Source organism: Perissodus microlepis, chromosome 15, assembly GCF_051167445.1.
Source record: "Perissodus microlepis isolate ML-2025 ecotype Zambia chromosome 15, ASM5116744v1, whole genome shotgun sequence".
Classification (NCBI taxonomy): Eukaryota; Metazoa; Chordata; class Actinopteri; order Cichliformes; family Cichlidae; genus Perissodus; species Perissodus microlepis.
Genome location: NC_140475.1, coordinates 28,986,717 through 29,008,643, shown reverse-complemented (window position 1 = coordinate 29,008,643; position 21,927 = coordinate 28,986,717). Strand labels below are relative to the sequence as shown.

Sequence of the window (21,927 nt, the reverse complement as noted above, 5' to 3'; positions counted from 1 at the left end):
TGTAGCAATCAGAGTTATTGTCTGAAGGCCAAGAAAAATGCCCAACAGATTTATACGGCTTTTGCTATACAGGTCCACTTGATTGTCATATTTTATTTGACATTAATTATTATTATTATCATTATTGTTATTATTATTAGTAGTAGTAGTCATAGTAGTAGTAGTAGTGGTAGTAGTAGTAGTAGTAGTATTTATTTATTTATTATTATTTTATTCATTTACTTTTTTTTTTCATTTTGAGTTATTACAATCAGAAAGGACAGGATCGGAGGCCAGGAAAGAGAAAGAAAGAGAGTTTGGGAAGAGGGTTAACAAAAGGAGAGGGGAAGAAAAAGAGCGGAGAAGAGGGAAAGAGAGAGAAAAAAAGAGTCAACCTTTACTCGCTTTACAATGGTTACACAGACAACCTTTACAATAACTGACATTAAGCATTAGCTGTAAAATCTGCTTTTTTTACTCACTATTACAGCTATGTTTGCAACAGTAAGCAGATGAGAATGGGTAAGTGTGCATGTTTTCAGGTTCCTTCCTTCCTTCTTCTCGTTCCAACTTTTTCAAGGTTTGGTGTTGGCACAATAAAGACACAAACAAAGATGTCCTATTCAATCCACTTGCTACTTTGCAAACTAATTTAGCCTTGTGGTATGGATGACTTCATCATCCAACTTAAATCTTTATAAAGCTGTAAAAACATGGATACAGTTGCTGTGTCAACATACAAGTGGCACATGTACGCACTCACTTCATGACAGCCCTGAGCGATGGATGCATAGAAAAACACTGTGACAAGCTAGATAGTAATATAGTTACTGATTACAATAAAAGTCTATCAGGATTATATAAGAGTGCAGACAGCTGAATGGTGTTTTGTCTCTAGAAAAAGCTGTAGTCTAAAAGACCAGGGTTTAGGAAAATGTTGCAAAAGTGTAGTAGGATTCTGCTTTGAAGGATTACAATCACACCATAAACCATGGGATTTTGGTTAGGAGCTTTCAGATGCAGAAAGCAGCCACGCTATCAGACATAGGATACTCCAAACAATTCTTCTGAGCTAAACAAATTCAGTAGTGAATTTAGCAGTGGATGCTGAGGTGAATGAGTGGTCAGAGACGTGGTGAATTTGATGAGAGCATTTTGGTATTTTTGCAGCTTAATACTATGTTTGAAATGAAACTGCAGACTTTAAAGCAATCTTATTTTGGATTTGCTGGATTACCATAAAAACCAGAGCACATGCCACTTCACCATTTTACTGAGAAAATTAGGCATTACTTTATTTCACTTGCTCCACCTCTCCTGGGTGATACTTGCTGACTTCAAACTAGCAGCTGAATTACACATGTGTATATTGCTAATAAAATTCGAGCAAAACCAAAGCAGCGGTTTCAAAATATTGTCAAAGAAAACTAGTCCTATTTACTACTTCTCCCTATCGCTCAGAGCTGCAGTTAGCCTCTTCCTTCTGCTGTGAATTACATTAAATGTGTTTTGTCCACATACTCGAAACCAATGGCCTGAGAGTTGTAAGAAGGTCCAAGTAATTATAGGGTCAAGGAGGGTTGGACAAGTTCACCTAACCAGTGGTCATTACAGTCCAAAGCCCCCTGTTTGATGCATGGGAGCGCAGCAAACCATTCATGACTGACCAGCTATTATAAACCTATAATAGAAAGAAGCCAAATAATCCATCAAATCATCCGAACCAAGTTTCAAAGACTCACATGCTGGGAAAAGGTGTGACAGTACATAAAGTTTCTGGTTTAGCAAAGGAAGCTAAAAGCAAAACTGAAAACCTCTTTTGTTTTGCTATTTTTTAGAAAATGAAAATATGCTAAAGTAGCTACAGCAACAGGTTATAACTCTTCTTGTATCAGTTCGTGTATTCAGTTCAGTATCAGGCACCTAAATGCCTAATGCTGTGAATAAGAAAAGTGCCTGAGCTGGTTAACAGACACAGACTCATGTGCTGGGTCAGACACCATAATCTACTTGCAAGTTTTGGCCATGTCCACACTAATACGTTTTTGTTTGAAAACACATCTTTTTCTCTCTGTTTTGGCCTTCCGTCCACACTGAGACGGCGTTTTTGGTCAAGGAAAACACAGCGTTTTGAAAATGCTCTCCAAAGCGGATACAGTCGCAGTGTGGACCGTGAACACGGAGCCTTTTCAAAAACAATAGCGTATTTTAGTCATGTGTTGGAGTCATGTGACCAGTTAAACTAAGATTACGGAGGGCATTATACACCAATTGTTTTGTTTGCTCTCAATTTTGACAGCCCTATTAAAGATTAATATCAGTTTGTACATGCTCCAGAAAGCTTTTCTTCAAAATCTTTAATTCTCACTTGCTTTTGCAACTTTGTACTTTTGTGTTACTCGCAGCAACAACTCCACCTCATTGTTAGTCCATTTAAAAAACTTTGTGCTTTTCCTCGACATTTTGCCGCAATGTTTCAAAGAGCCGTTAAGTAAATAAACGGCAGACAGTGTCACCCATGCGCAATACAGGAATGCAGCGTTTTCAATTGTTTCAGTGTGGATGAACAACTGTTTGGAAACGCTTGGAAACGATAGTGTGGGTGCGGAGCGTTTTTAGAGAAAAATGCCTATTTCAAATTTATCTGGATTAGTGTAGATGCAGCCTCTGTCTTAGCACCGCTGGCTAAAAAATGCCTTCCTTTAGTCCTGATCCCGTCATTCTTGCCCGTTTAAGATTTGTTCTGTTCCTAAATATATCCACAAAAGTTTTTGACCTTGACCTATTCACAGCACTCTGTAAATCACACCATTCAGTGTTGGTGTCAACACACCCACGGCTACAAAGCTGTAAATGCAGTCGCTTTTGGGAACACAAAGCCCCCGTTTTGGTAAGAGCCGCAATCTTCAGACTGTGTTTACACGTCTCAGCACAGTTTAAAGAGTGCAGTCCAAGAGCTTTGTTTCATTCCTCCACAGCCTCGCTGTGTTCTTTCTTAAGCACCCCTGTAAACAACACATACTTTGATGTTTTTCTCATTTTGTGAATGGTTTAGCTGACTGCAGCAAAAGCTACAGAAGAAACATGGACCTATGATTTATTATTACATTTCACAGTGCTGATAAAAAAAGATGCAAATCTGACACTGTACAATTAAATGTAGATGTTGCCTTTTCTGTGATGATGGACCATAAATAAAAGAAAAACCCTACTCAGCTAATTTTACATTCTGTATATTTTCTCTGGGGCTACAAGTTAAAACTTATTTAAGCTACTTTAATGGATATAATGGCTTTTACGTTTTCAAATTTATACCCACTTCCACTATCTGTGGTGAAAATCAAACCAAAGATATTTACTGTTCGTGAGATAAATGCTATTCGTGACTCGCTCCTTATTCATTTCTGCTGAGGGACGCTCGGTTTCTTTGGATTGGAGGAGGAAAAAAGCTTCTAAACTTCCTTACACATTCTTCCCACCGGCTAAGAATGGTTCTCCCAGCCCAACACCTAAAATAAAACCTAAACCGATAAAAACAACAACAGACCTGAGCCGAGAGCAGCCCAGCGAGGGAAATCCACACAGATTCCAGTATATTTAGGACACCGGCCACCAGCACTGATAAGCATGGGTAATGGTTTAAAATACCATAAAGACATCTTAAAGCACATACTTTATGCCAAGAACTGAGCTTACTGGTTATATTTAAAAAAGCATAGAGCAGGTAAAGGGTTTGTATTTTTATATTTACAGAACATTCTATTTTGCTTGGCTTTTATTCAAAAATAATTCATGGTTTCTGTTTGATTTACACGCAACATGCCTGCCAGTACTTTTCTATTAAATGCTGAGGACTGTGCATTTCTTTTTCAATCAGACTGACTTAATAACTGTTTAAAACACAGGCCCTATTATGGCTAATAGCTAAGGACTTGCTTGCATGGATACAGGCGCTGCGGCACAGAAAAACTCTTTCAAAGTTTGACGTAATTTCCCCCGAAGCAGCTGCCAGGTAACTGCTCCCAAACCTAAAACCTTGCTGAACTAAGCCTATGTGGTCTAGATTTGCACATCAAGGCGTGGATGTCAACCTAATCGTGACCATGTCACTGGTGACTGGTGTATGTATGACTGTCTGTCTTCTGATCATAAAGCTCTCTCAGTGGCATAAACATTTTTGAGCTCTGAGTGCCATTTAATTCCAGAAAAAGGCTGTAAAGAATGTCACCTCAGATGTAATCAACAAGAAGAGCGTGTTATGAAGGAGTTTGCCAGTAAACAACAAAACTTTAAAATGACTCCACCTTTCAACAAGACACTGAATCCAATATTTTTTCTCTTCCACAGCGACTCAGTGAAATACAGCATTTGACTCGGATGTTTGCAGGAGCAGACAGTTGCTATTGCTGTCCATTTTTGTGCTTGTGCTTTGTAATTGTGTGTTTGCTAAACACTAGCACTTCTTCCAAAAAAAGAAAAAAACATGCATAATAGTGAAGGAGCTGTTTAAGACACTGGGTTTGGCCTCTAACACCTTTTCTCACCGCTGTCACCATCTCCACAGTGAGTTAGCAGCAGGACCAAGTCTGCAGTGCTTCCCAGAGACACTGGGCAACCAGTACAATGACTGTAAACAGGAAAGAGCTGTGCTGTCTACCTCTTATGCACCAGGCAAAAAGAGTGAGAGAGTCCAAGTAGCATAGCTTTCTGTTTAGAAGAAACCACTTTGTGTTAATAGACCTCTCTACATCAAATCATCCGTGTTTTTAATCTCTGGCTCTCTGCCACAGCATGTCTTTTATCCTGTCTTCCTTCTCTCACCCCAACCAGTCATGGCAGATGGCCAGTCATGGCTCCCTGAGCCTGGTTCTGCCGGAGGTTTCTTCCTGTTAAAAGGGAGTTTTTCCTTTCCACTGTCGCCAAAGTGCTTGCCAAAGGGGGTCATATGATTATTGGGTTTTTCTCTTTGTGTATTATTGTAGGGTCTACCTTACAATATAAAGCGCCTTGAGGCAACTGTTGTTGTGATTTGGTGCTGTATAAATAAAACTGAATTGAATTGAATTGAGAAGAAGAAGGTAAACGCTGTATGGAAGGACTGAGGACTTGAAGCGGGCAAACAGCCTCTTGTTTTGCAGCACCTTTCACTGTAAAACCCCAAAACCATGATAGAAGTGATTTGGCAACCAACACAAATACAAAGACAAATGTGCCGTGGAGCTTTGAAATGATCTGCTGTAGAACCTAACTTATTTAACTCCAAAATAATAACTATTAATTCTTATTGAAGCAGTAAGGGTTAGTTAGTTTCTTACACATTGCCTTTGCTCTTGGCTTCTGTTAAATAAAGACTGACACTGTGTATTGTCATGTTGCATAGTTCATCTGAGGTTGTATTTGCCTAATAGATTGTTTTTTATGTTCTGATGCATGGAATCTTAGAATTTAGACAATTTCAGAGTGTACTTTCACCCTGGCTGTACACATTAAAGCTACTTTTGGCTGCTACTTTGCCACAACGGGTCACCACAGTGGGAAGCTCCTCATGTTTGATCTCATATATTATTCTTTCACTTTCAAACTGAGCAATGACAATGAGCTTTATGATTTAGATGATTTAGTTTGGTCCTGTTACACAGGGTGTCACAGCCTGCAAAATACAATACACTGAGTTCAAAGATGGGTGTGGTCTGATCCACGCCAGTGTGTATATGTGAATATGGGTTTCACTAGGTTTACATTCATAGTTTAGTTTATTCATAAAATTCATGTAGTCACATTCAGTACACAGGATTTTTTTTGGGACTACTGTTTTTGTTGATTTTAGTTTCCAACCTACACAAGACAAAACATAATATAATGTATCAAAGACCAAGACGTGCAAGTGAGTAAAGTATTAAGGTTCTTCTTCAGTCGCAGGGATAGGCAGATTGCAACAGCAGCATGAAAACCTGCTTATTATGAGCTGGAGTTAGAGGTAAGGCTTTGGTACAAATAAAAAGGGCTGGTCATTAAAGCACTCACTCAGCCTTGATTAAGATAATTAGATTTAAAGTAACCCATTACCTGCTCCTGAAATAAATCCTAAAATGAGAGCAAAATCTGATTTGGTAACCATGGACTTCTGTGTTTCTGACTTTAATTTTTCTTTCTCATGAGACCAACCTCTCCATAATTTCATAATGACTCGGGCAAGATTTTGTCAGGCTGAAAAAAAAAGGCAAAGAAAATCCAGAAGGATGCAGTGAGGGCTTTAGTTGCTATTCTGAATTACAGTTAGCCTCAGGTTGGTCAAGCCTGCAACCATGATTTTTGTCTTTGGATCCCTGTAATTGCAGCCAAGACTCAGCCAGGAGGTCCAGCTTTAGTCTTTCCAATCATAAAGCTCTAAGTGCCTCTTAGTGGCCTATTTGGTTTATTAAAACGTTAAATCTTAGCCACCGTCACTTCCCATCTCAAACACTCTATCTTTAGCTCTTGCTTTCCACTCTTCCTTGTTTCCTTAGGCACATCAACCTGCAATTATTTTCCTCTTTCTGTCAGGCTGCAGGGCTCGGGACAATATGGAGACAAGACAGTGCAGAAACCGGAAAAAAAAACAAAAAACAAAACCAAACAAACAATGTGTAAAGGAAAAGATAGGAAGATGAGAAAATCTGCATTATATATCACAAATGACAAGAGAATGACTTGGGTCTTAGATGAGGAGGCTACTAAAACGCTGATATAAATATCAGTGACATTTCTTTTTAGATGTTCTCATGTGGCTGGGGTGCACCTAGTCGGTAGCTGTGTATTATTTTGTGGTATTTGCTGAAAGGAAAGGAAATTAGGAAGAGACTGCTGGTGTGAGTCTAATTTTAAAATGATCTAAAGATAACTTCTTGACACCAGACACCAGAGGACACTTTCAGAGGTCTTACAGAGTCCATGCCTCTATGAGTATTTGGCTACAAATGGAGCCCAAACATTGGTTTGGGGTCAACAGATTAACAAAGAGCTAGCCTGACTAACTTACTAACATCACATGGGTGTGGATGGCAGCCAAGAAAAAAGTCCACTGCATAAATTTAAACCAGGTTTGGGGTCATCTCTAAAAATCCCTGCGTATGTGCACACAGGATCAGGGAGTTTTCTGGATCCTGGTTGTAGTCCTCTTGCAGTCTGAGTTTTACTAAGAGCAAAAGATTAAAGACATTTGCAATCGAATGCAATCTTGAAACTGTCATTTCATATGATTTAAGTGATGGTTTTTGATGGTCTTTTCATTTCATTCATAAAATTTTCTGGCACAGAAAATCTTCAGAATCATATTACTTTAATAATCCCTAAGGAAATGATGTAAGTCCTGTAAGTCTTGTCTTGTTGCCCCCAGAAGACGTATGAAATGCTTGTAGGAAGCTCTGGAAAAACCTCAGTAACGCTTTGTTTTCTTTTTTGACTTCTTCTGACTGCAGTGGGTCAAGGCTGGCTGTGTGATGATGTCACAGTTTGCATGCATCAATAACAACAGCATCCAGTCAGCAGGTGATAGGTTCCCAGATTGGAGGGGATTAAAAAAACCCAATAAACATTAATATTAGACTGTTTTAACACCTGAGACTAGGGCAGGGCAATATGGCCAAAAATATTTATCACGATATATATTTGAAAATTTGCGATAACGATATAACTGACGATATAATTGACGCGAGACAAAATACTTTACAACTCCACAACTTTACTAGTGCAAAAAGAAGAACCCCATCAATGTATTTTCACTTAAACAAGCAGCTGTTTTTTATGTGCATTAAAGCTATATAAAAATTTTACAGTGCAAATGCAAATTCCTTGCTGACAGTTTAACCAAAACTTGCATGGTCTACCAAAAAATGTGCTTTGGTGTGTATCTGACGGACGAAAGCCAAACCAGTTCCACACCACTGAAGTTGCACCATTTTTACAAACCAATTCTGGTTCATCCGTTTCATTCAACAATCTGCTTTCGCCCTTCTCATTCTCCGTCACCGCCATGCTTTTTCCGCCATGTGCGTTTGAAAACAAAGGCACTGCGCATGCGCGTTTTACCCATATTCTATCGCGATATTTCATTTTCTTATCATTGCCTAACATTGTACCGGTATTACCGTGAACGGTATGATATGGCCCAGCCCTACATGAGACCAATGCTAACTTTAATTTTTACACTTTAAAATAAAAGTTTAAGTATAGCTCTCAGTGACATTTTAAAAGTCAGTAGAATCTGTTGGATTTTTTGTTAAAGCGTTTATGGTTCTTTTAAAAAAATTACCATTAACTATAGAAAAGCCAAATTTCAAAATCACATACTGGGATCGGCACAGCCTGACTCAGATGGATGGCAACATGTTGACAGCAATTAACTGAAAACCTTCTCCAGTCAGTCTGAGCTGGATTGCTGCTGGTTGTAAACAGGATGCCCTCCAGCAGGTGACCTGTGTAATCACCTGGTGATATGAAGCAGTCGCCCAGAGGTTGATAGTGCCTCATGTTTAATTTCTAGGTAATCAAACATAAATAAGGGCAACCAGATTTTTCCCAATCACAAAGAGGTTGCGACCCTACTTTCACTCTAGTGTGACTGAGCCATTATGGCATTAAGGGTATTTTAAATTACCTGGACGCAGTTACTAAAAAAATCAAATATTTTTACCCCTGCCTATTGGCCAGAGACAATGACACTGAGATATCAGATTTTGTTGGCACCAAAATTCATACATTTTGGTTGTTTTTGTTCTTAACGTTGTATCCCATGTACATTTACTTATTTTGTGTAGTTTTGCCGAGTGCATTTATGTGTGCGTTACTAGTTTATGCAAATACCACTGACTGTCCTTTTTTTCTTTTTTTTACATCCAACAGTTACAGACACACCGAGACACACCACACTGGACTTTCTGTCCAAAGATACAAATTACAATTCAGGAGTCATTTAACAACACATCCAATTTATGCAGTGAGCTACGACCCTTCAGCCTAAACGCACAGAAATTTGAATTGGATTTGGATTTAATTTGCCGGTTTGATACTGTCCAATATACTGTTTATTCCTGGGCTAAAAACATGTCTATAAACTTCAAATCAGGGGGAAAATACATTCAACTGGAAAAAGGACAACAAAAGGTGTGAGCGTTCCTCTGCCAGCTGAGGTGCAGGGTACATTTTTTCAGAATCACAGAAAACACAAATGTGACTTAATCATAAACATGTTTCAAGTTAATGTGGAAAACAGAGGCTGAGTATAGTGGGGGACAAACTCTGTTAGAGTTAATTAAAGCCATTGAAGAAGAATTAAGTCACGTCTGGAATGAAGCGGCAGCGTGTTAATGTTTGGAGGGGCAAAACAACGTTTACAGCAGACCCTTCCCACAAGTGCAACCCAGCCTGCCATCACAAGGTGTCTGAAAACACTGAAGACGAATTCTTATCGAGCTCATCTCCCCTCCTAATTACATGTTTTTGCTTTATGACTGCCTTTTGCCATACACAGCACAAACTCGCCCAAATACAGGCTGTGAATCTAAGTAGCCGTTTACAATAAACCTCACAGCGGCCAGATTTAGATAGGGAGGCATTAATTCTGACACACCAAAATGGAAAAAAGTAATCCAATTGAAATAAAAAAGGAGCCATGCCTCACTGCGGTCACTGCCACTTTCATGGTGAGATGCAATGGCGTATCTGCAGCTTAGAAACTTGTTAAATGTCAACTCCACCTCCCACGCTACTCTGTCATTTCATTCGAAGAGTTTACCGAAGATGCCCATGGCTCGCTGAATGCTCATCTGTGGCTGGCAGCGTAAATGATACGGTGAAAGCGGAGGAAAGGCTTTTCTAAAACCACAGATATATTACACAGTCCCAGGCCATTCACGATTCTTATGTACAGCAGATGTAAGCTGATGAAGATCAGGAAGTTAACACGGTTTAAGCTGCAGAAAGCATTACTTGGATAAGTCATGAGTCAGAGTTGTACTGGTTGTCAACCTCAACCATGTCAGGCTATCATCAGGATTACTTCACAACCACTTTTAGATACAATTCATGATGTTTATTGATAATACAATTATTTATTCTTATTTCATTCATTTGATTTTGTTAATTTCATTGATTTCTTTTTTTTTTTTGCTTACTGAATTTTGCATTTATTCTACTTGACATGTGTAAAAAATGTCATGTGAGGCAGAAAGAGAAACAGAAAAACCAATTTTAAAAAAACTACTCACTGAATGTATAAATATCACATGGGCTGCAAGTGGAGCCTAATGAGACTCAATCTTACCAGGAAGGGTGGAGCCAGAGGTAACCATGGCCACGGTCTTGAAAACCAGTGGTGACACCCATTAGAGCATCTCCTACAGTTAAAGATGGAATTAGTCCTGCAAGGATGCCCTAATAGTTCTCTGTGAACATCAAATAGTATTTTTGTTTTAAATGCCCTTCCCCAATCTCAGTATGGCGACTCCTATATAAATTACCACTGCTTGCTTGGCTTCAAGCTATTAACTTGTAGCCAAACCAAAGCTTGTTCTAGCCAACTGACGTCATAATGAGAACCTGCTGGCCACAGCTGTAAGTGTGATAAAAGATAGATGGTCCACTCAGTCATCTAACAAGTATTGTTTGAAAGTTCTGTACTTTTTCAAACAAATTCCAGGAGCACAGTCGCAGATGATTCTTCACAGTTAAGTAACAAAAGAACATGAAACAGAGAGATAAATGTGACTGAAAGTAAATGATCTGCATGTCAGTGAGGATCATAGGACAATTACGAAAAACAAGCAGTCCACATGCATGGGTCATGAATGGAAACGCCTGTAACACTGTAACATTAAAGTATTACAGTGATGGTCTTTAGTACATTTAATGGGACAGGAGTAGGAAAATGATAACTCCTTCCACCTGAGAAGTTCGTCCAGTGGATGCAGCATCAATTCTGTCTGGTTGGACTTTTTGTAAGGAATGTTAAACCTTCCTCCTTCCTTAAGAATTTAATACCAAATGCTCCATTTCACTACACCTTTACTTGCCTGGTCACACCAAAGTACAGATGAGAGAAAAAAAGAAGTTAGTTAGAAAAAAAAACAGTGTTTTCTAAGCTCTTGGTCATCTTTTAGTTAAATTGCCATTCTACAACAACCATGTTACTGGAGCAGGAATTTTTGAGTTTCTTGACCCAATCATTGGCAATTTAACAGACAGCGGACTGACTCTGACTTCTATCACCATTTAGATGCATGAAACTTGCTGACTTGCTGACTACAAGTGAACACCAATCTGGTCCCCATTGTTGAAGGAACCAAAAGCATTGAAATCACAAGTTCACTGCACATGGTTGCAATAATTTTGTTTGCACCACAACCTCTGGTCACTGTTTTGCCTACTATGACTGTAGCATAAGCATTGTGGAAGTGAGGAGTCCAATTGCTACAACTGCTACAGTCTTGAATGGCGCATGTTTTCTTATTCAAGCTTCCATTTCATAACACTTTCAGAGGGTAGCGGGTCTAGACTGCAGGCAGGGGAGTTTGGCATTGTCCTGCTATTTTAACTTGGTGCTGATAATAAGCGGGTTTGATTATTAGCACACACCACTTCTTGTCAATCCATCTTAAATAAACTTGGCTCTAATTCATTGTTCAGTGGTTTCTGGAGTGGTCCTGTGCCCGTGTTGTGATTTCCAGAATGATGTAGTGCTGTCTAAAGACCCAAAGATCACAACTTCCTACAACCTACTCTAACCCTAACTGAAGCAATGTATAAACATCCCCCACTTTAAAAAGCGCAACAAAAATGCGTTTTTCAAGGTACAGTACAGGAAGGAAAAAGGGCCTTGACCACGTTTTCTTCAAACATGTTGACAATAAAGACTTATATAATCATCACCATCATGCAGTATTGTTTTTCAGCCCTATCTGTTGCATAAAGGGATTGTTTTCTATTATGTATTATAAATGCTGAAATCCCAGAATTCTCTTAAAATCTACTTCTCTATGAAACTATTTGCCCAAAAAGCGTTTCACTCTCATCTTTACTTCTGAGGGATTCAGTTTCTCTGGGATGCTCTTTTTTTATTTACTTAATTACTGTTTATTTTGCTTGTTGCATTAGATAACTGTCCTAGCCTATTATTGCTGCCCCTTTCACAACTTTTTAAAAATGTGTTGCAGACAGCAAAGTGATCATTTATTTTGAAAGAAGCTTTTTATATGTTTTTATTATTTTTGTCTAAACATTGATCTTAAATGATTAGTAAATGACACTAACAATAACTTCACTCCAGCTATCCTCCAGCTGCACTGGTAGAGCAGCACCCAGCTCCCTGAGCCTGAAGCGCAAACAGGAGGCTTCTCACAGGACGAAGCAGGTGAGCATCTTAGAAAAAAAACCTCACTTCTGCCTCCTGGTGTTTCAAAGCTGCACTGTGGATCTCAGCCTCAAAAACCACAGGCTGGTTTGCAAAAATTACACAGACAATATACAGACATAAACATGCCAGCATCATGACATGTTTTTACTCTGAGAAATATAAACCTGAACACAAATGAAAGGTCAGACTGCTGAGCTTGGAAATGTGTTTAGAAGAATACACACAGTCTGCTGAAAATTACACATGAGAAAGGGAAAGTTTCCAGCACCCATTAAAAGATGGGTGCAAATTCACATTTAACCCAATGTGACTGAAAATAGCTGTCTGGTCCGTATAGCACACCACAGCCTGACCAGTACAGAGCCTTCCGACTGGAGGAAAATATTGTCAGACTTGCAGTCTTTACTTTTCCAGAAAAAACATCCCGTCACAACCCACTTAGTCAATAACTTGATGTTTTTAGACTTTAAGAAAACACCTATGTTTGTGCAATTAAAAATGCTAAACAAGGACACTAACGCAGACATCTGTCACAAGAGTGCCAGTCAAAAGAGCTGTTAAAGGTGTTATGTTCACAGATCACCCTCACTGGGACTTGTCACCCATAGGAAGTCTGCTAGGAATCCCCTGACTGCTGCAGCTCCGCACAGACAGAGAGAACCAGAAGGAGTGAGGAGAGAGAGAGAGAGAGAGAGAGAACATCACCCTAGAGTGACAAGTGACATGGCACCATCATTAAAGATGACATCAGAATAAGGGAGGAACTTCCAGCAGGCAGATCCTCCACGCTGCTAAAGACCAGTATAAATACCTTGAGCCCAGTGCCCTGGGAAGCAGCAGCAGCCGCTCAGTCAAGAGAGACTCCACAACTAAGGATATACGAGCACCACGCCGGGACAGCAGCCTCCCAAGTTCCCCACTGTTTCTCCAGAGGCCTAAACCTTCCCGGTAAGGTGGCTTTTGCCTGATTTCAGGGGAATGTATCAGGGGATTCCCAGCTGGAGCCTGGCTCTGACTGAGAGGTGGGTCAGAGTGCTGACTGTAATGAGCCATGTGCTGCAGCTGGGTTTACACCAGGAGAGAGATTGCACCTGAGAGTGCGGATCCAACAAAATAGATTTCCTCTAGCAGTGAATCAATAGATGTGTGATTTTTTTTTAAAAAAGGACAAGCCAGTTTAATTTTTGGCCATCTCCTCCACTTGCACTGATTGTATGTGAAGATGCTTTTTCTCATAAAAGTGATTTTCTTTTTTGTCTTTGCAGGTTTAGCGTCACAAGATGGACCTGAGGGTAACAAGCCTCCTCCTCGTCCTCCTAGCATTAGCTGAGGCAACGCCTGAGAGGTATTATCATGTCCCAAAAGTGAGCAAGACTCCCTACCCTGTCAAGAGTCATGGTGAGTTTTATTGTGTGTGTTTTATTTTCATAAAAATCCCAATAACAAATCGAGGAGGAGCCAGAATAGAAAACATGCCTTAAAAAAACATGCAAAAAGTGCATCTATTTCTTTTAGTATGTTAACTCCAGACAAGCCCAGTGTTCAAATCACTGCAGGCTGGAACGCAGACCTCTTTTAGACTCCATCAATTTCATAATCCATCACATTTTTGTTGAGCAGTTAAAACCAAATGAAAGTGCTAAAAAGGAATAGATGACACTTGTCATATTTTGTAACCTGCTCTATTGCTGGAAAAATGAGGGAAACAGTACAAATGATGAATAAGATGAATTAAGCCATATCATTCCAATACTACCATCTTTAATGCCCACCAGGTCACTGAAGACCAGGGTCATGGTCATGGTCGGGTTTCATTTTAGCCACATACTTTCAGAAACTACAAGATCCTGCATTGGGCATACATTTATTTTAAGCGTACAGTTCACCAAACTCTACAAAGGTCAGCACTGACCTGGTGGACATTAAGTTACAAAAGGTATAAAGGTTTAAAAACTTGACCAAAATAAAATAGTAGTAATTTTTAATAAAACTTATAATATTCACTGGGTTGCTTGCAAACCATGTAGGGTTCTAGCCACATACTAAATAAGCATAGCTTTAAAAACTTGAAGATTTTGCCTTTTACAGACATTTTTGCCTCATACTGTTACAAGATTCCAGTTTGGGTATGCTAGCCTGAATTCCATATAAAGGGAGGAGATGTGAACCTAAGCCTAACTCCGTCCCTTACGATAAACTGGTTGCCAGCAACCTGGTGGACATTAAGAGGTTTAAAAAGGAAACTCAAAGCAAGGTTTTCAAGTCACCATCTCACGACAAAAATTGCCGTTTGAGCTGTCACCACTGATCTGATAACCTGCATGAACCCTGCAAACACAGCAGCCTTTTACATAGGTTGAAGACAATCTTTCAACAAGCTACACGTCATTATCCTCATCATCATTATCATCGCTACGAATGTCACATATCCTGGCAAACTCCTGACTCATATACATATGGAAAGTGCCACCCTCCTTAATTAAGTGCTATCAAGCAGGCCAAGTAAACTGCTGTGTACCGCTGTATATAACTGAAAGGTGGGGTAAGGCTGTAAGCAAGCACTTGTGCTCTGGATAAATTAAGTTTAAAGAGGAAAGCTGCGTATACTGCATGTGTCATAAAAAACAAAGCAGTAGTTATGACACAGCAACCAAGATGATGCCTAAAACTAAATTTTATACCCCAAAAAAACAAAGAGTCAAACTTTGAGAAGGACTTATTTCTGCTGCTTTGCTCTGATGTGGTTTGACTTGTGTGCCTTTACGTAAATCTAGATTTCAAAGTCAACAATGCAAGCTCAAATTTGACAAATCTCCAAAACAGATGCTGCGACCACGTTGCAGGCACGCCCTCGCAAACTGCCTTGTGGTATTAAAATCACACCATACAATTACAAGGGAAAAAAAACCTATACAGGCTGCGGAGAAATGCTCTCATAAGTTCAAACAGTAAATCTCCCAAACAAACCACAGCAAATTTAATGGACCTTCACTCAGCTGAAAGAATGGAAACAGTCTTTCTAATATAAAAGACAGAATCAAGAGTCAGACCGAGGGGGTATTTACTGAAGCAGCCAAACTGAGCGTGGATAATGACACTACATGGAATGTGAGCCTAACCATGCACAGTGTTTACAGGCAACACGCAGTTCAGATCAGGGGTTAGCTACCGAGGCCAGTATCATCACCTTCATTTTGTGGTTTTCTTGGCTGCCAAAAATTCCCACTTCTGGCACAAACATCTCCTGTGAGGTTTCAAGCACAGCCTTTATGTGACAGGAAAATGATAGCCCTCTCAGAGAACTTTTTTTTCTCAAAACACCATCTCAAAAGAGAGGCCAGCACCATTTGATTTGTTTCTCTGACAGGTCTTCATTTGACAAGGATGCATCCAGAGTTATGATGAAAAGCTACAGCATTTATATAAATGATTTGTCTTGTTAATATTAAAGCTCAGAGTGCTCAGTGTTTCATTTTTACAGTAGAAATGAAAATGATAATTATATTATTTATAAAGATACTTAAAGGTAGACAGCTCTGGAAACTGTGTTCTTTACTTTACTTTCACTAAAAGTATTAAATTAACTTTAAGATACTACCAAACTGAAAAATAATACATGTAAGTTTAAGTCATCAGTAAAAATTCCAATGCATGAACAACAAATGTAATCTCTTAATCTCAGCCATGTCGTCGGCAAAAGACTTGAGGTTAGGGTTGATTTTCACCAAACGGGCATATTTTCAGAAACTAAAAAATGTTGCCTTTCAAATCAAGTCTCTTACATGCATTTTGATCCTGCAGTTAACCCCCCATTTTTTAACGATTTCTATTTGCATATTTCAAAAACTCCTGATACATGGTATATGTGAACCTAATCCTAATCCAAACCAGTTTGCTAGCAACCTGTTTGATGTTAAGAGGTCAAGAGACGACACAACTAGACTGTCTGGAAGTTATATGTGTTACCTTAGGTTTGAAGAACAAACTGCCAACTTTGTCCATGATGCTCCCTATCTACTGTTAAATTGGAGTAAAGCTATAAATAGTTTGTATTGTTGGAGAAAAGGAACTATGCTTAACTACACCTATATTATAGCTGTAAATTTAGTGAACACAAACTAACACTACAAACTGGCATTATACACCAGTTTATCACACATATTCATCCCACTGTAGCCATTACTTGTACTTGTATCGTACTTTATATGGCACGAAATGCATTAAGATGATGTTGATTTGACGCCACTAACTACACATTTACTAGCATGGGCAGTACAGGAAAAGGATGGGTGCAGTATTGGGTGGACATATACAGCTGCTGTTCATAGGAGAGGGTACAACTGGGTCTTATACCAGCAAGCATAAACTGTGTGGGAGCAACACCACAGATTACTGTGCTGTGAAGATCATGCTGTGAAAAACCCACTCCACAATTTACAGGGATCAGTGTTTCAAGTCAGATTGTGATCTTATGGAGCAGAAATCAGAAGTCAGGGTTATTCAAGGGTCATAAAAGGCTGTACAATAAATGGACACAAGATGCTCTATTATGAAGCCACTATCTCAACATATAAATTCAATTTCAGTTCATCAATAGATAGATAGATAGAGCTGACCAAAAGCTAAAACCAGAAAAAACAGAGGCATAATAACATTTTGACATATACATTCTATCAACTGATTAATTACATTTTTTGTGGGTTTTTTGTAATCCCTAGCTGTTGAAGGCCAGCCAGGCCCTCAAGGTCCTCCAGGTGAGCCAGGACCAATGGGACCTCCTGGACCTCCTGGAAAGAGTGGTGTGGGACACACTGGACCACATGGCCCACCTGGACCACCTGGACCACCTGGTTTCACTCAAGCAGGTAAACCTGGTGTCTCAGGTAGCCCTGGAAAACCAGGTGCCCCTGGAAAGCCTGGAGAAAGAGGTCAGCCTGGCGCAACTGGACCAATGGGTCACAGAGGTGCACCTGGTACCCCTGGATCTCCTGGACCTGCTGGACTTTCTGCTGTTGGAAAACCTGGACCAGCTGGGATCTCTGGAGCAATGGGTCCAAGAGGAGAGCCTGGTTTAAAGGGACATCCTGGAATTCCTGGTCTTCATGGACCCAAAGGAGAGAGAGGCATTGGAGTTCCTGGCGTTCAAGGACCAGCAGGGCCTGTTGGGCCAATGGGCCCATCTGGAATGCCTGGAAAACCTGGAATTGGTAAACCTGGTGCCACCGGTTATCCTGGAGAACCTGGCAAGCCTGGCGAGCCTGGAAGAGATGGTTCACCTGGACCAATGGGTGTGCAAGGGCCAAAGGGTCATACTGGGCAACCAGGCACAGGAGCACCAGGAAAACCCGGTCAGAATGGCACCCCAGGTATGCCTGGACCAATGGGAGCAAAAGGTCCACAGGGTCCTGCTGGTCAGCCAGGCTCACCTGGCATGCCAGGTGTTGGCAAAACAGGTGAACCTGGAATTCCAGGTAGCAGAGGAGCCCCCGGTAGTCCAGGAACTACTGGTCAAAAAGGAGAGCCAGGCCCAACTGGATTTACCGGTCAGCCAGGTGCTACTGGTCCCATGGGTCCAGCTGGCCCACAGGGTGCAAGAGGATTTCAGGGTGAGGCAGGCCCGGTTGGGCCCAAAGGTGACATTGGCATGGTAGGTGCACCGGGCCCAAGAGGAACCAAAGGAGAACAGGGAGCTCAAGGTTTCACTGGAAAACCAGGTACCCCTGGAGCAGTAGGTCCATCGGGAATCCCAGGTCATAATGGTGCTCAAGGTCCAAAGGGTTCACAAGGCCATCAAGGTGCCTCAGGACTCCCAGGTATTAATGGTGCCCAAGGGCCAAAGGGACACACTGGCGCCCCAGGAGCACCAGGTAAAAGCGGTGAGTCTGGACTGCCTGGACCAATGGGACCCGTTGGACCTCCTGGTCCTTCAGGTCCCGCTGGACTCAAGGGTCATCCAGGTCTTCCAGGTCCACCTGGCCCAGCTGGCTTGACAGCTAAGGGAATTCCTGGTCCCCATGGTCCTCCTGGAATTCCTGGTTCCAGAGGTCATGATGGTCTCCCAGGTCCTGCTGGTCCTCCTGGACCACCTGGTCCACCAGGAGAAATGGTCTACCACCATGAGAAGAGCATGCCAATCAAATCTCATGAGGTTGTGATGCCTCAGATGATTAAGGCTCCTATGTCCGCTTTTAGTGCTGTGCTAACCACAGCCTACCCCCCAGCGGGAACCCCTATTCAGTTTAACCAGATTCTGTACAATGGAGAGAACCATTATGACCCTCACAGTGGCGTGTTTACCTGCCAGGTCCCAGGTCTCTACTATTTCAGCTATCACTTTCATGTCAATGGTGCCAATGCTTTGGTGGCCCTCTACAGAAACGAGGAGCCAGTTCTTTTCACCTATGATGAGTACAACAAGGGCTTCCTGGATGAGATGGCAGGCAGTGCTGTTCTCCAGCTGTATACAGGTGACAGAGTCTATATTCAGGTCCCTGATGAGGAGAGTAATGGCATATTTGCTGCCGATAATGTTCACTGCGGTTTCTCTGGGTTCTTGATTGCCTCAACGTGATTTCACAAATCCAAATAAACCTCAAAACCTTATAAAACATTTAAATACTCAGAGAAAAATATCACTTTACAAAGTTCAGAATTTGGATTGCAGATTAAAGAAAAATGTGGTTACAAGTTTTAAAGGTTTAACCGCCTCATTAAATGTCTTCAATTTGCTAAGAAGTTGTTCAGAAATTTATTGCAGATTAAAAATGATCACTTCCCCCAGTTTACTTTGTGTGTGCCTTTGGAATTTTAAAATCCATGAAACATAACAACATAAGATACATGATACTTTAAGTGGTGCTCTACAACTGCCTGTAACATTTACAGCATGTCTTTTACTTGTGTTTGTTTTATTAATGTCTGTTGTTTAAGAATTTTCCTGTAATATACATACAAAAAGACATACAAGAAGGCAAACGTGTACTATATGTCATTAGAGATCAGCACATTCTCACAAGCACTGTGATCAGGAAAGGAACGTAAGATAAAAAAAATTCAAACCATTTTTTCTAAACAACTATGTCTCCTTGGATGTGTTAAGTTATGTACCACTCACTGACCAAACATGGAATAAAAGTTCTTATTTGAAAACGAAAGATTACCTATGTGTGTTAATTTGTGTTCTTCTCATAAGAAATCTAAAATGTATGCAGGTTTGTAATAAAATTCTTACCTCTGAACGCAGATGTGTTGTAATTGTGGTCAATGGCAGCCACCATGTCTTTCCAAAAGTCAGAATTCACCTCATTTCCTCGCTGTTTGAGAAACAAACATAAATTAAGTTTCAGTATGTGTTCGCTTCATGAAAATGCCAACCAATATTACAAATCTCACAGTAACAAAACAAAAATGACCTTGTGCAACATGTCAACGACTCGTCCACAGAGAAGGGCACCAGGCAGATCAAAGTAGTTATCATAGAAGTAGTATTTTGCTGCAAAGACCAAAAGAAAATATTAGCAAATGAATGAAATGTAAAAAAAAAATATAAAGAAAATATACATTAGCTTCTCAACTGCTTAAGCTCCAACAAGTCACTGGCAAACCACTAAGCCTGAATTTAGCCACAAATTAAAAAAGCACAGTTTCAAAAACATTACAGTGAAAGATATTACCTTTCAAATCAAGTTTTTCACATGCAATCTGCTGTAAGCTTATTATTCAGTTTAAGATTATTATTCAGTAAGGTATCTCAAATAGGTGAAATTTCCATATAAAGGAGAAGACATCACCAACCCACAGGTCTCTAGTGATATGGTAGATATTAAGAGGTCAGGAGCTAACAGCTTACAGTTACTGATTGATACAGATGGATGTAAACATCATACAAGATCTCGTGAAGGAGGTACTGAGGCTATTAAAGTGCTTCCACTCTCTTTTGGGGCCATAATGTTTGATGATTTCTTCTGTGCTGAGATCACTGGTTCCATGTGTCGCTCTATTCAAACAGAAGACAAACCGTGATAAAGTTATCATCTCACTTTGAAGTTCTGTGAACGCTGAAACTGTCATGATGCAGACTCGTACCTTAAGACAGTTCCATCTTCCGCTAGCTTTACAAGGTTTCCATCCTCCAGATCCACCACTAGCCCTTTAAAACTGAACACAAAAGTCTCTGTTAGAAAAACTATCTGCAGTTACTTGATTTACAAGTACAAGATCAGTGGTCAAGCAATTGTTTGCCATCTGTTGAGCCTACCAATTGTTGGTTTCACTGTGTGTTCAGTGGAAAATGCTTATACGCCACAGCCAGATGGATAAAGAATGTGTATGCACAAAAACTTGCATAAATGGGAAATGTGCTGTAGAACTATAGCAACACCAGGCGTACATCTGACCATACCTACAACTCTTTTTTTAAGCAAGGCAAGACCTTTGGACTTGAGCAAAATAATAAGGTGAAGCCATATTTAACATTTAACAGCAACATTTTCACATTTCAAATTGTACCCTAATAAATGGGTGCTATAAATAGCTGATGTTTTCCTTCTGCTAACTGACGTACTTTTTTCTTTTTTACATCTGCCAGGTCCTTTTGTTCTAAATGTAGAGTTGATAGCCTCCATTACTCTTTCTCCTTTGAGTAGTTTTTCTTTTGCTGTCTGATATCAGATCTAAGATCGCTAAACACACATTTCTATTGTGAATTTACATCCATCCATGGCTAATAAAGGGAGAGGGAATGAGCCACAGGTGTAAAAACACAAGACGACTAACATTTATTAAACAAGACTGTGTCCATGCACAACTTTGTAAATCTGATAAAAAATAATATGTGGGTAAATTACAATAAAGTTTCTTGCGTCTATGTAGCATTTTATTGTAACTTAAAGATTGTTATCAGGGTGTAGATGCCATAAAAGTACAAAAACAACTCCAAATTGATTCATTATTAATTATCTTTTCAACCTGAAAACACCAACATGAATTTTGTAACACTATCACTACCTTATCCAGCTAGCATTAGCCAGTTAGCTGAAGAATTAGCTTGTCTTTTGTGTCCTGACATCCCTTTTGAAGAGGAAATTTTAACCCATTCAGATGTAAAACATTTGCATACCTTTTATACAGAATATATAAGGGACATTCTTTTTCATGCTTTTGTCCTGGTGAAAGTACTCAAGATATACTTAAAAGAAAACCACCAAAGCGGAGCTCCTGCAATGACTTTGATTGATTAAAATACAACTTTCAGTATGTCCACACTTCTTTGGTTTTGTACATATGAGAGGCAGAATATTTGTGGTTTGAAACAAATTGATATGTCTGCACTATGGTTTGATGAAATGTTCAGTAAGGTTGAATGGTACTCTGCCCTTCAGGGCTTCACACAAATGAAAACTGTGAATAGGAATGCTTGCACTTCGGTGGGTGCTGATAGTGACATCTGAATGCGAATATTGATTTTACTTGGATATGGGTTAGTACTGGCCTACTAACAGTCAACACAGCAGAGGGAAAGATACATTCATCAATGATGAAGTGCAGGTTAACATTCTGTT

The 21,927-nt window shown here is 40.0% G+C and overlaps 2 protein-coding genes across 2 annotated transcripts in view; one reads left to right on the top strand and one right to left on the bottom strand.

Annotated features, from left to right (window-relative positions):
• nt5dc1 (5'-nucleotidase domain containing 1) overlaps window positions 1-21,927 on the bottom strand; it is a 64,844-nt gene that overhangs the window by 41,133 nt on the left and 1,784 nt on the right. The window contains exons 3-6 of the mRNA XM_084952166.1: window positions 20,453-20,524; window positions 20,254-20,363; window positions 19,780-19,859; window positions 19,599-19,680 (exon numbers count right to left, since the gene is read on the bottom strand). Coding sequence (XP_084808292.1) covers window positions 19,599-19,680; window positions 19,780-19,859; window positions 20,254-20,363; window positions 20,453-20,524 — 344 coding nt within the window. The remainder of the gene's footprint in view (window positions 1-19,598; window positions 19,681-19,779; window positions 19,860-20,253; window positions 20,364-20,452; window positions 20,525-21,927) is intronic.
• col10a1b (collagen, type X, alpha 1b) lies at window positions 13,188-19,521 on the top strand. Its single transcript, XM_084952165.1, has 3 exons — window positions 13,188-13,315; window positions 13,633-13,765; window positions 17,086-19,521. Exons 2-3 carry the CDS (start codon window positions 13,648-13,650, stop codon window positions 18,936-18,938), a joined length of 1,971 nt encoding a protein of 656 aa, XP_084808291.1. The 5' UTR covers window positions 13,188-13,315; window positions 13,633-13,647; the 3' UTR covers window positions 18,939-19,521.